The 15,298-nt window shown below is 47.3% G+C and overlaps 1 protein-coding gene across 15 annotated transcripts in view; it reads right to left on the minus strand.

Moving 5' to 3' along the window:
- The window catches only part of LOC137518793 (uncharacterized), a 154,385-nt gene that overhangs the window by 80,392 nt on the left and 58,695 nt on the right, over window positions 1-15,298 (minus strand). For 14 of the 15 annotated variants that reach the window (XM_068237095.1, XM_068237100.1, XM_068237099.1 and 11 more), the window contains 2 exons: window positions 13,637-13,690; window positions 3,294-3,376 (listed from right to left, as the gene is read on the minus strand). In XM_068237095.1, the coding sequence (XP_068093196.1) occupies window positions 3,294-3,376; window positions 13,637-13,690 (137 nt within the window). Of the gene's footprint in view, window positions 1-3,217; window positions 3,377-13,636; window positions 13,691-15,298 lie in introns of all 15 variants that reach the window. The other variant, XM_068237102.1, reaches the window with a different exon arrangement.

Raw genomic sequence — 15,298 nt, forward strand, 5'->3', positions numbered from 1 at the left:
TAATACACTCAGACTAGTTGCTGTTGCAATTTGATTTTTATGGTGACAATCCCGCTTTAAACTTTGTAGCTTTATATAAAAACCACTGTATTGAAAGCATAAAAGCACAGCATGGCTGCTTATATAGGCAGTGGGGCATAGCTTCACAAAATACGATTCCTTTCTTGTTCACGTGTAATCACGTATGACCAAACTGCATGCATTAAAGTTTTGTCGAAGGATTGTTACTTATTGTACTACATTGCATAAGCATCATGGTGCTGTGATGTGTGTGCGCATCATGTATAATATATATATATATATTTAGTAAACATGGCTTCTGTGAAGGACTGCATATGTGAGAACGGTCCTTGATATCTGGTTACAGTTGTTCTGCAAGAGGATACAACTGGTCACCCATAAAAACAGAAAGAATGAATTTCTCTCTTTACTCTGGAACCCTATAACACAATATATTCTGCAATCACCAAGATCTATAAATGCAATGTTAAAAGTAAGCTCTTCGAGCAAGTATTTGATCTCACTTAACATACAGTATATTAATCCTCATTTAACTGGATAACACAAGAGCACTGCGATAGGTGTCATAACCTCTGCAGCACCTGCTGGCATCTTTATCTCTGTGCTTGCAACTACAGAGATCAGGCCAATGGGCACCTATTCCCCCCTTTTTTCAACTCTTTATATTTATCTCCAAAAAGTATCAACACCTTACAGGTCAATATTTCTATGCAAACAGGGAATCTTCTCAATCACATAACAGACCTCAGTGTTCTCCCCAGAGCCTTTTACCAGGGTGCGCCGCCCGGCTGAGCTCTTCTGAGCGCCCGGCTGATCTCCCCCGAGTGCCCGGGTAAAATTATCCCATTCTGTGCGGCTCATCAGTGATCAGCGGTGGCTGTATCATTGCAGCCAGCCGCTGTCACTCAGAGACACTATCTCCGCCCACCTCCTCAGCTCCCGGCAGTTGTGTGGAGGGGCGGGGAATGCAGGAGACGTCACGCAGCTCATATGAGCTTTGAAGAGAGGAAGCAGGTCTCTCGGAAGGTCCTGCAGACGCTGTCCTTCTCTTCTCTCTGTACGAGCAGCTTACATGAGCTAGGAAGCGCGGCTCTGGAATGTCCAGCCAGACGCTGTCCTCCTCCTCTCCCTGTACTCCAATAACGCGCAGCTCTGATGTTTGTGGCATGTCCACATTGTCCAGCCAGACGCTTTCCTCCTCTCCCTGTGCTTGTCCCAGCAGCAGCGTGTATGTGTGTAATTTCGCTGGCTACTATACACCCCCCCAAGAACTTTAGGATGCTTAACCCTTTGACCCCACAATTCTCCAGTCCTGCCACTGCCTTCCCCAGCCATGATTGATGCCAGAAGTGAGTGTCACTGTTGTGAGGGAGCTGCAGTCTGGAAAGGGGGGGGGGGGCAGAGTACAGACAGCCACAGACTCACCCAGGGCAATGGCAGACAGAGGCACAGAGTGATTACCTGGGGCTTCTTCCAGCCCCTTTAGTTGTTCTCCCTTGCAGTCATTCCGCTCCGCTGTGTTCCTCTCTGAACGCTGCATGCACAGCCACATGTCACTCGCCTCCTCCACCACATTCCCGTTACCGGTAGAGTTTTGCACTTGCGCGGTAACTAAAAATTGCTACTGCGCATGGGCAAAACACTTCTGGTCACAGGAGCATGATCGCGTAGCTGCGGGGCTAAGGAACAGAGCAGTGTGGAATGGTGATCATGGAGCAGGACGACTTTAGGGGGCTAGAAGAAGCCCCAGGTAAGTAACTAGTCTAATTTTTCTTCAGTTTAGTATCCCTTTAAGAGATTCCAGTACAAAAGACAGCCTAGCCTGTAAATTTATTGGGGGTTATGGGGGGGCGCGATTCCCCACCTAACCTTCCACCACCCGGCTACTTTTTCATACCACCCGGCTGGAAAAAATTTCTGGGGAGAACACTGGACCTTTTCTGTTACAGTTGACTAATCATGGCGGATATTAAAACAAACCCCTAGACTCTTCCATTCAGCCCACCCCCTTTTGTATCTCTGTATTGGGAAGGTCTGTCAATACTTCCTGTAATAAGCATTGTCACTATGACATTTTAATACCTGCTCTTTACTCAGCCACTAAACCCCTACAGTTCATTAATCAGGGGGCTGTAGCAGCCGGGTCCATTCGTCTTATTTTACTTGCAGGCTGCCATGCATTCCACTTAATTGCTGAATGCAATACCATGCTGTAAGTTCGAATTGACAATCAAGACCTGTCTTTCCTGTTCTATCAGATGCCTTTGGATAAAGGGTCTCCATACTTTGAAAATGGCTTTTGTCTGCTATTTCTTGGCCTGATATGTGTTGTATTTCTCTCTGTAAAATATAGCGTTCTGGATTGTCACTGTCAAAGTCAGAAGTCATTGGGGTTTGTTTGTGCCTCTTGTCTCCAGCCTTCTGCTGTCCATCTTGCTTCCCAGCTGATTTGCCGCCCACCATCTTGGATTCCTGGGTCAGGTCTCCGTGCAGCTGCTGTATCATGGAGCTTGAGAGATATTGCTCCATTCACTGTTCTGCTGTGTCTGCAGTGTGCCCCTCAGTGTCTGAGGCGACTGCAGGCTATTTGTGTGGGCGTTATCTGCTTTACATGGCCAGTCTGCAGCTTGTTTAACCGAGCTCTCCTCTCCCCTTGCAGCCATCGGAACCGGAACTCCTTTTAATGCCTATTCTGATGTTCCTGGTCCCTAAACACAGCTCCATTTCTGATGTCTGTACTTGACCTTGACAATAACTTCCCTCCTCCAGCCTACCCAGTTGACTATACACCACACCATCATCTGCAGTGGAGCTGCATCTGCTCTGTGGCAGATGCTGGCTTATAATCATATGGTGGACAGGAGACAAGAGCATGGCTAGCAGTCCCACACTTCCATCAACCTACGTGACCCCAAACCAGCCTCAGGGAAACAGATGGGCAAATCGCAGTGGAGCCGTGTTGTAGGACACAGTCATGCACCCTTCTAACCAACATTTCAGCATCTGCTGGAGGGCTAAGACGGGTGTAATGCCATGTAAGCGGGTGGGGGCAACATCGCTGTAGTCACTTCTGCAGTTGTACCATCATACACACTTGCGACTACTAGTGTGTTAACCATACAAGGACACATATAGGATTAGAAAGTTTAGCAAACATTTTAAAACAATGAACACTGGCTAAATTCACAATACTAACTGTATTTGGCAATCCATTGTGGAGGTTATGCAGATGAGTCATCAATGTTACCAACTGTTTTCCTGCTGGAACTCACCAACAGGGACATAGTAATGCAGGAGGAGGAGGAAGAGCAGGCATTCTCCCAACATCAGTTCCATTGCCACAGGACAAGATATTCTGTCAAAGAGAGGGAGAAATTCTTGATTTTGATTCAATCTGTCAACATATAGGGCCATATGCAATTCACTTTTTCACCTGAGTTTTCTCCTAGGTGATATTTTTAAACTTGTCAATAAAATGCATTTTAAGCCACCAGAAACCAAGAAAATACTCAAAATAATTTTGTTAGTACTTTTTCACCTACTTATTGGTACTTTTAAATTTGAAAAGTGCTGGAAAGTTATTTAAAATCGAAGGTAAAAAAAATTATCTCCTAGGCGAAAACTCAGGTGAAAAAGAGAATTGCATATGGCCCATAGTGTTAGAGGGTGTAACGATTATGGAATTCTCTCCGTGATCAGCGGACAAGACGTGCGCTGACACTGCGGAAATCTTACACAAGCGTATAATTTGAGGAAGCCCAGCAAAAGGTGCAATGCACCTGTAGAGGGGAATTCCTGTCGACAGGTGGAGCTGTGGAGTGCAGAGGAACAACTCCTCTGCCCTGCCACAGACGCCAGACAGAAATTGTACGAAGGGAAGAAACGCAGGGCAAGATAGCCCTGAAAGAGAGAGATCAAAGCGACAGAGGGTATGTGTGTCCACCAATCTAGTCGCCACCTTGCGACGATGAACACACAACCATGAAGATAAAGTGAGAAGGCAATCGCCAGAGATGGCAATTGCTAACAGCGACACAAGACTGAATAAGCACAGATGAGGAATGTATGTATGTCCACCAATCTAGCCGCCAACCTGCGACAGTGGACACACAACAGAAGAAACCAAGTGAGAACGCAATCGCAAGAGAAGCGATTGTGGAAGAGAATGAGCACAGGGACAGAATGTATGTATGTGCCCCAATCTAGTCGCCAAACCGCGACGGTGCACATACAACAGCAGATATGTAATAGGAACGCAATCGCGAGAGAGGCAATTGCCAGAGGTGACACAAGGCTACAGCAAGGCAGAGCACGAGAGTAGCAAAGGCACAGCAAATCATACAATGAGAAGATAAGGAAAATAACAAACGCTGATCTAAACGCGAACACCACACTCATTCGCAACAGTGCACGCGTTTATGCGCGGTCTTCGCGTGTTAAGCACAACAGAGACAAGCACGCCTAACTAACCACCGACAGACAAACATGAAACAGAGGACGCGAGCGCTTGCTTAGCGGTTACCTCACCGAGCCTCCAGCAAGCATTCGTAGCAGACAAGACAGATACACGAAAACAGGAATAGGTGAGAGATACGATCCACTGCTCTTTCCGCGAGTGCGATCCAAGTATAGAAACAGAGCGAGCTGGATCCACTGCTCTTTCCGCCAGAGCAAGTGCGATCCAAGTATAGAAAGAGAGATGGAGATCAGACGGATCCACAGCACTAGCGCCAGGCGAGTGTGATCCAGGCAAGACAGATCAGATGAGATAGCTGGTAGCAACCGCTGCTCCAGCTATACTCCAAGAAGAAAGATCAGGACGACTTCCTGTCGACCACCGCTGGGACAGGACAATCGCAACAGACAAACAAAACAGATATGCAATCCTAACTGCACTAGGGAACCTGCCTAGTGCAGTCCCAGGAATTACTCTAGGCTAATCTTCAAACAAAGAGCAAGGCTGACACTCCAGGAGTGTTTCACAGGACTAACCCTTATGACCAGCCCAGGTCTGTGATATCACATGGTATTTATAGTACAAACCTCCAGAGGATGTGGCTAGGAAATTTGCATGACCAACGCATGCAAATTCCTCAGCAGCAGCAAGCTGCAAGACTGACAAAAGGTCTCTCTTCCAGAGACCTGCAGGAGACCTGCAGAATGCAGACCTGAACAGTGGTCAAAAAAGGTCAGGACAGCCCGACAAGGCCCAATTCCAGAGTCAGCCCACCCGAAACCAACCTCATCGGAAGGAGAAACCACCAAAACATGCCCATCAGTACCACAAGTCTCAGTGTAACACCCATCAGGACTGTGAATGCCAGAGAAGAAGCCATCGACACCCACCGGGCCATGCCCACCACCTTCCAGGGACCGTCCAAAAATACCAAACCTGCCACAATACCCATTCGAAGTGTCCCTCTCCACAAAGCACCCACTGCTGATCTCATCCAAGGTACCAGGAAATATTTCTCCCAGGATCTCCAAGAACACTTTGAAGCTCCGCAGAGATCCCAGGAGGGCAGAACGATCACCAGGCTCACACGGAGAACTATCAAGAACCCCTATGGAACCCATGACAATTCTGGATTCGGAATTACCAGGACAAGCATCAAGACCAGGGCCTTCAGGGACCACCTCTGGGCATGCAGGCAGACAGGCAACATCAGAACAGGTTTCCACCAAGGAAGCATCTGAGCAGGCTGGCAACCGAGACACACTTGGGCTTTCTGGGTCACAGAACACATCGGGGTACACTAGCCCAAGTGGAACCTCAGGACACGTCGAGGAACTGCCAACCTCAGAGTCCGTCACGACAAGACCAAAACCAGAACCGGGCAGAGAATCATCACGAGCAGTGGTCACAAGCACTGGACTTTTAAAAGAAGGCTTGGACTCAAACCTTGAAATCTCTGTGACAATAATATCATCATTGACTACATATGAGTGAAGCTCCACCAGAGCTGCAAAGGTAGTCAGCACAACAGCAATGCCTACTGAAGTGGGCAACACCTCAGAAGGACTTGGGGGGCAGGAGACATCTCCTACAAGTTCTGCACCCTTAGGGAGGAACTCGGAGGTCTCCAGAACATCAGACAAGACCTCAGGAACATCATTTTCCAAGTTTTCTAAGAAGGATTCTGTACTCCATGTTACAGGGCAAAACTGGAACTTTATCTTGTGGACAGGGCATATGTCCCAGGGAAGGTTCCACCATAAACTGAGACTGAATTTCATCATCATGAGCGGAATGTACAGGAATATTTACTGGAACACACACTGACTCCCTAACTTTAATCTCACTGCACCCAGAATTCTGCGTAGCAGTCAAACTAGCTTGCAACTCCAAAACTGCAAAAAAACAGGTGAGTATAGTAGCAATACCTAGACGAGCCTCTAGGGACAGTGCAGGAGACTCTAAACAAGGCCATATTAACTCATCCAGAGTACAGGGTACAGAATCAGCATTTTCCTCAGAACAAGAAAGGGACTCACAAATGTCAGTGCGAGTGGAGATCATGTTTTCATTCATGGTACAGGGCAGATTCAGAGAAAGCTTCTCTGGGCAAAGCAAAGAAGCTTCGGCATCAGATTCGCAAAACCGAAGCGCTGTCTCACTCTTAGATTCGGCTAACAATGTCAAATCCGAGGAGTCAGAATGCAAAACTTGCGAATCAAAAATTGCTTTAGGTTGTGAAACTGACGCTTCCATAGCGCAAACCTCCGCGATCTGCGGGGCAGACTGTAAGGTGTTCAGGACAGAAACACTGGAGTAACTGTCACCAGGCAACGGGCCCTTACAGGTGTGAACAGGGTGAGACAAAGACGCATTTGCAGTAGAAATAGCGACAACATCATGAAAAACTTTATTAGACATATTAATTTTACTTTTGATGTGGCATAATTTAGGAATTTTCCCCATAGCAAGATCACAGATGGAAGATCTTAAAGATCTGTCTCTAAATGACAAGGGGTCCCACACATCCTTGAGAAAACTGGCACATCCATGCCGATCACAATCTGCAGGAACATCCAAGAAACAGGCATCAGATCGCACAGATTCAAACTGCACGCAGTCAGGAGAGAATCCTCCAGGATTCGCATAGGAATCAACCACAGTGGCACACCCACTCATTTCAGATCGCACAATGTCAAGACTCACATGCTTTACCCCAGAAAGGCAGGAACAATCATCCGACAACGATGTCTCTTTATTGGAATCAATTGATTGGTGTGTGTGCAACTCATCCAAAATTGTCTGCCATACATAAATCACCAGATCCACATCACCCTCGTCACATTCATCCGAATCAATCAAAAGGTACATAGAATCGAGACAATCATTCAAGACATCTTTGCTTTTTGCGATGTAAAAATCGCAAAAGGCTTTCCAATCAAAATCAAATTCCTCCATCAAGGCCTCAATGTCCCATGAGACAAATGGAGGTTCAAACAAGCCAGTATCCAGATAATCTCTATATGGGTGGAGTGCAGGAACAAGAACAGATTTTTTAACTGCTTTAAAGAGAGTCTGAAGCGAGAATAGATCTCGCTTCAGACCTCATAGCTAGCAGGGGCGTGCGTGCCCCTGCTAAAACGCCGCTATAGCGCGGCTTAACGGGGGTCCCTGTCCCCCCAAACCCCCTCCGTGCAGCGGGGGAGTGCTTCCTGGTTGGGGCAGGGCTAACCGCCGCAGCCCTGCCCCATGCGCGTCTGTCAGACGCGTATCTCCGCCTCTCCCCCGCCCCTCTCAGTCTTCCTTCACTGAGAGGGGCGGGAAAGAGGCGGCGATGCGCGTCTGATAGACGCGCTGGGAGGCAGGGCTGCGGCGGTTAGCCCTGCCTCCAGGAAGAGTTTTCCCTATGACCATTTTACGACCAACTTTTGCGGGGGGTGGGTTGGGGGTGAAGGGACCCCCATTAAGCCGCGGGATAGCGGCGTTTTAGCAGGGGCACACGTGCCCCTGCTATATATAAGACCTGAAGCGAGATTTAGTCTCGCTTCAGTGTCTCTTTAATATAGTGTGCGATCCTACCTATAATAGGATCCACATAAGCTTTGGATTGGGGCAAAAAACCCGGAGACTGAGCAACATCATTGTAAACATCATTATCATACTGAATGGTTTTGCACATTTCAGACTTGACAGAAATAACCTCTTTATTTGTGGTTGCTATGGGCATCACATCTTTTGGCTGACAAGCCAAATCAGCAGAATGGCCTGCAAGCACCAATTCATTAACATATGGTAATGACACAGGAAAGTTGCATAACTTAATCTGATCAGCATCATGCACTGCAGGAAAAAACTCATAGAAATAACTTGGCATGCAAGTTCCAAGCTTACGAGAAAACATGTGAGCCAGAAATCTGCGAGGGTTATGTCTCAGATTCTCGGGTCTGGCATACTCCTCAGCCCACACGAACAGATCCCCTTGGAAAAGATTGTAAGCAATCTGACCACTCCAAGTGGAACTATTGGTGGCCTGAAATTCAGGATTTGCCAAGAATCTGGAACATTCTGATATGAACTCATCTCTGGTTTCAGAGTCCAGTATCTTAAACCTCTTCAAGACACAGGACCCATATTTGAATAAATCGTACAAATCGGAAATTCCCTCTACACTGGGAATTTCGGTTTGGCTGGTCATACTGTAACGATTGTGGAATTCTCTCCGTGATCAGTGTACAAGACGTGCGCTGACACTGCGGAAATCTTACACAAGCATATAATTTGAGGAAACCCAGCAAAAGGTGCAATGCACCTGTAGAGGGGAATTCCTGTCGACAGGTGGAGCTGTGGAGTGCAGAAGAACAACTCCTCTGCCCTTCCACAGATGCCAGACAGAAATTGTATGAAGGGAAGAAACGCAGGGCAAGATAGCCCTGAAAGAGAGAGATCAAAGCGACAGAGGGTATGTGTGTCCACCAATCTAGTCGCCACCCTGCGAAGATGAACACAACCATGAAGATAAAGTGAGAAGGCAATCGCCAGAGATGGCGATTGCTAACAGCGACACAAGAACGAATAAGCACAGATGAGGAATGTATGTATGTCCACCAATCTAGCCGCCAACCTGCGACGGTGGACACACAACAGAAGAAACCAAGTGAGAACGCAATCGCAAGAGAAGCGATTGCGGAAGAGAATGAGCACAGGGACTGAATGTATGTATGTGCCCCAATCTAGTCGCCAACCCGCGACGGTGCACATACAACAGCAGATATGTAATAGGAACGCAATCGCGAGAGAGGCAATTGCCAGAGGTGACACAAGGCTACAGCAAGGCAGAGCACGAGAGTAGCAAAGGCACAGCAAATCATACAATGAGAAGATAAGGAAAATAAACGCTAACTAAACGCGAACACCGCACTCATTCGCAACAGTGCACGCGTTTATGCGCGGTCTCCGCGTGTTAAGCACAACAGAGACAAGCACGCCTAACTAACCACCAACAAACATGAAACCGAGGACGCGAGCGCTTGTTTAACGGTTACCTCACCGAGCCTCCAGCAAGCGTTCGTAGCAGACAAGACAGATACACGAAAACAGGAATAGGTGAGAGATACGATCCACTGCTCTTTCCGCCAGAGCGAGTGCGATCCAAGTATAGAAACAGAGCGAGCTGGATCCACTGCTCTTTCCGCCAGAGCAAATGCGATCCAAGTACAGAAAGAGAGATGGAGATCAGACGGATCCACAGCACTAGTGCCAGGCGAGTGCGATCCAGGCAAGACAGATCAGATGAGATAGCTGGCAGCAACCGCTGCTCCAGCTATACTCCAAGAAGAAAGATCAGCACGACTTCCTGTCGACCACCGCTGGGACAGGACAATCGCAACAGACAAACAAAACAGATATGCAATCCTAACTGCACTAGGGAACCTGCCTAGTGCAGTCCCAGGAATTACTCTAGGCTAATCTTCAAACAAAGAGCGAGGCTGACACTCCAGGAGTGTTTCACAGGACTAACCCTTATGACCAGCCCAGGTCTGTGATATCACATGGTATTTATAGTACAAACCTCCAGAGGATGTGGCTAGGAAATTTGCATGACCAGCGCATGCAAATTCCTCAGCAGCAGCAAGCTGCAAGACTGACAAGAGGTCTCTCTTCCAGAGACCTGCAGAATGCAGACCTGAACAGTGGTCAAAAAGCTGCCTGCCTGCGCAGGCAGCCGAACGGATCCTCACAGAGGGATTATGAAACTACATTAGATTGACATATTGGGCCTGATTCACAAAGCGGTGCTAACAGTTAGCACCCTGGTGAAAAGCCCTTTATCACGCCTAAACTCTGTTTAGGCATGATAAGTTTAGGTGTGATAAGTTTAGGTGTGATAAGTTTAGGCATGATAAGTTTAGGTGTGATAAGTTTTTAGCCGTGATAAGTTTAAGCACCAACTGGGTTAGCACCGCAGTGCACAGCTGATCAAAAGTTTTGCGCTAGCAAAGTCTGGTGCACTTTGCATAGAGTTTAATGGCGCTGCTTTGCATGCGGGACTTTGCATGCGATCTAAACTTATCTAAACTTATCATGCCTAAACTTATCATGCCTAAACTGAGTTTAGGCATGATAAAAATGGTTATCACGCCTAAAGTCTCTAACTGGGTTAGCACCGCTTTGTGAATCGAGCTCATTGTCCTCAAAGTCACCTAAAATGTAAAGTGCATATTAAAGATTTGTATCCCTATATTTATTGCACAGTGATCTGTGCATACATGGAGATCTCAAACCTCCCAACATTTGGTCATCAGAAAGCGGGACACTTAGGCCACACCCCTAACCACACACCCTAATCACGCCCACCAAAAACATATTTTAAAAATAATATTTAATCCCTTAAATAAATAAACAATCTGGGGAGGAGGGTGAGGGTGGCCATGGGTGGGGAGGAGGCGAGGAGTAAACAAAATAATCAAGGCGCAATGTGGGATGGGTGGCCATGATTATATTGCTCCCTCCCTTCCTCCTAATGTGCCCCCAGTGTCCCCCCCTACTTGCAGAGTAAAATGCGCAGCGGAGCGGGCTGTCATTCAATCTTACCATTGCTCCTCGCATAGCGGCATCTCATTTGCGAGGGACACGTCACAGGAAGCCAAGAAGACCAGATGAGATCCCGGCATGCAAGGAGGCAATGGTAAGACTGAATGACAGCCCGCTCCGCTGCGCATTTTAGTCTGTAGGCGGGGGGGGGGGGGGGCACTGGGGGTATCACATTAGGAGGAAGCAATATAATCGCAGCCACCCATCCCACATCCGCGCGGCTGGCGTCTTGATCATTTTTTCCCCTCCCTCCCCAGCGGCCGGGACACAAGGGGGGGACAGCGCAGGATAGCGGGAGGGCCCCCCAAATCGGGACAATCCCGATGAAAACGGGAAGGTTGGGGGCCTGGGATCTTCCTATGCCATTTCCCCCAATGACTTCAATTGGATTCAAATTTGGTTCCTGAACGAACCTAAAAATTAGACCAATTTGGCCAAACTGCTGTTAAACCAAAAGGAAGGAAAATCACCTTCTGCAACCCTGTTCACTAACCTTCCTAAAACAGTACCCAACCCCAACCTCTAACCTTAAAGGACAACTGAAGAGAGATGTAAATGGAGGCTGCCGTATTTATTTCCTTTTAGGCAATACTAGTTGCCTGGCAGCCCTGCTGGTCTATTTGGCTACAGAAGTGTCTGAATACCACCTTAAACAAGCATGCAGCCAATCTGTCAGATCTGACAATAATATCAGAAACACCTGATCTGCTGCATGCTTGTTCAGGGTCTGTGGCTGAAAGTATTGGAGGCAGATGAACAGCAGGACAGCCAGGCAACTAGTATTGCTTAAAAGTAAATAAACATGACAGCCTCCATATACCTCTCTCTTCAGTTGTCCTTTAACCCATACTCACCTTCTTCTGTCTTTGTTTCCAGATTTAGGCAAGTAATAGTCTAGTCATGGATTTAAATAACAGAGTGCACTCCATTTTATTTTTCTGCAATTCCACAAACTTTTTAATGCATTCCTAAAATATTTGCGGTTTTATTTTTAGTTTTGTGTTAGCCTTTTTTTGAAGGGTTATCGTCTTTTTGAAGACAGAAGCTGGGAATAAATGCGTCATCTCAAAAAGTTTAAGGAAATTACTTTGTAGTTGTCATATCAGTCAAACTATTTGTGTGGTGCGAAGCTGGAAAGAGTATTACCTTTAGAACAGTGCTACAATCAAAGCAAAATTTCAGAGAGGTCAGGCCAAATAAACCCTTAAGCTCCAATAAAACCTGGGCGAATATGATATACTCTTGTGTTTCTTGACTACAATACATTTTAAATACTATAAACTATTGCAATGTACTTTTTAACACAGTACATGTAGTCCTCGGTTAACGAACAAGATAGGGACTCTAAGTACGTTCTTAACCTGAATCCACTCTTATGTCGGAATGCTGTGCTATCTCTCTCCCCTTTGCCTCCTATGTGCCCCCCTTTGCCTCCAGTGTCCTCCTCTGTGCCTCTCTGTCTCCCTCTGTGCCGGTTTGTCCCCTTCAGTGCCTTTGTTCTCCCTCTGTGCTCGTTTGTACCCCCTCTGTAACCCTCTATGTCTACACCTCTGTTTGTACCCCCTCTGTTTGTACCCCTTATGCCTTTGTGCCCTTTCTGTGCCTCTGTTTGTACCCCTTGTGCCTTTGTTTGTACTCTCTGTGCCTTTGTACCCTCTGTGCCTCCGTTTGTACACCCCTGTGCCTTCTTGTACCTCCTTTGCCTCTGTACCTCATGTGCCTCCGTATTTACCCCTAATGCCTCAGTTTGTACTCCACTGTGCCTCTTTACCCACTCTCTGCCTCTGTTTACCCCCTGTGGCCCGCTTTTCCCCTCGTTCTCTGCCTGTTTTTACCCCCCTGTGCCCATGCTTTTTACCCTCCCCCATGCCTTTGTCCCCTATGGACTCACCTTCCAGCTCTAGTCCTACGCAGTCTATCCTCCGCTCTCCACCTCCTGCTCCCTATAACTGGGCACAGCACCGCTAGATGCAGGATCGCATTGCTTCCTGTAAGTCATGTGATATACAGGAACCTCTGGATCAACAGGGTTAAGTGAGGGAGCAGGCTAGTGTTGTACTTTCTTTTCTGGTTTAACTTGATGGACGTATGTCTTTTTTCAACAAAAATAACTACGTATATATGTATGTCACATAACAAACAGGAAGGAAATGGATGCTGCATCTAGCAGTGCTGTACGCGGCTATAGGGAGCAGGAGGAGGAGAGTTCAGGACAGACAGTGTTGGACTCAGTTCGGAGGGGAGTCCAACACTGCTGCGGGGACATGCACCGACACTCGGGGGAAGTTTGAAGCCACTTCTTCAAACTTCCTCCATTCTTCAAACTTCCCCCACGCAGAAATGACGTCATTGCGATAGGACTGGGCCGTTCGTCTCGGCGTCATTGCGATAGAACTGGGCCGTTCGTTTCGGCAGGTCGTTCGTATGTCGGGCGTTCATAATAAGTCTGGGACTACCTGTGTTTTTTTTTTTTTTTTAACAATTTCATGGGGGGGGGGTTCATTTATCAAGCCATGAAAAAAAAAACATTAAAAATCTGCTATATTAGGTTTAAAGGAATTTTCTTACCTCAAAAAAGGACATACGACTTGTAAGCGAGTGGGGGCTAAATCGCTGTAGTCACTGTAGAAACACATTTTTAATAGAAAACTTAGAACCATCGCATTTCAAGGGTCTTTGCATGCTTCATCAGGTTAAGTAACAGTGTCTGTTAACAGAAAGATTCACAAACAGGCTCATGGTAAAAACTATTTTTCAATCGTGGTATGCATAAAATCAATAAACTTGATCGTATGAAGACACAAAGTGTGAGGCCATTATAATATGCCTGTAATCGCCACTATGTCCAGAGGAAGCACACATCGATGTGTGGGGTGCGCTAGACTCAAACCAATGTGTGGTGTGCACAAAGAATAAACAAATACTTATATGGGTCACTAACCACTTCATTACCAGTGGTCTCTAGCCCCTTAAAGACTCTCGCTCTCCCGTCACTGATGCTCACTTGCTCTGCTGTCACTATGGTCGCAGAGCTCTGTGAGCTGGTCAGGAGCCAATTCACTGCCTTTGATCAATGTGAGCCAATTGGCTCACAGTGATCCCGAAGTCAGGAGCCAATGAAATCAGCTCCTGACTGGTTCATGGAGCTCTGCTGCCATACCAACAGCAGGATGAGTGAGCTGAAGTGGCGGGAGAGCAGTATGATTGGTGGTAGCGTGCAGCGGGGAAGTTGAAATCTATGCCCTGGCAGGGATCACAGCTCCCAAACAGAGAATAGATTTTAACTAGCGCGGTCTGGAAGCTGTTTAGAAACTATTAAATGAATAATAAACATATAAATAAATTGATATAATGGTCGGTGGTGGAGCTGATTATGGAGGAGTTAGGAAGTAATTCTCCAAGCTCCTGGCTCAGTGTGGTGTTGCGAAGTGCTACCTTAAGTGACAGCAACATAAAAAAAACCAATGAAGTAATATACTGTACAGTGCATGTTACTCTTTCCCTGCACGTGGGTGGCCAGGGTGCATCAGGCATCGTATCGAAGGAGCGTAGTGGAGAGAGCACAGGACGAGCGATCCACCATTCAAATCAGTGTGCGCTCCTCCAGTCATCACCGCTCCAGAGTCACCACCATTAATGTCCGTGCATGCAGGAATACCCTTGGCCACTTGAACAGGATCGCAGCAGTGACGTAAGGGCCGGGGTTTCCTATTTAGACTGTGTGAGGCTCACGCTGTGTTCCAAGATGCCACTAGAGGGCGTCATAAAGATGAGACAGCATGAGCATCACATAGGCTGAATAGGAAACCCCGGCGCCGACGTCAATGCTGCGATCCTGTTCAAGTGGCCGGGGGCATTCCTGCAGGCATGGACATTAACCACTTTACCCCCGCGCGTACGTATTTCTCCGCCCCTTTTTCCATCCTTTAAAAACCAGGGACGGAGAAACACGTACTTTCCGCGTTCCCGACGCTGTCCGCGCTCCCGCTCGTAAACACGCCGCCCGCCGCTAGTAAAACCGCCGCCGCCCGCTCGCCCGGAGATCAATGAACGGGAAAATCCATTCCCGTTCGTTGATCTAAGCCCCACAATGACCCGCTGCTCTCCTATGGGCAGCGCGATCATTGTGAGAAGAAACTCACGTGTCCAGCCTCCTTATTCTTCCTCCAAGCTTCCGGAAGGAGGCTTGGAGGTCGCAATAAAGCAAAAAGTTACTGTGGCCATCTTGTG

Source organism: Hyperolius riggenbachi, chromosome 5, assembly GCF_040937935.1.
Source record: "Hyperolius riggenbachi isolate aHypRig1 chromosome 5, aHypRig1.pri, whole genome shotgun sequence".
Taxonomy (NCBI): Eukaryota; Metazoa; Chordata; class Amphibia; order Anura; family Hyperoliidae; genus Hyperolius; species Hyperolius riggenbachi.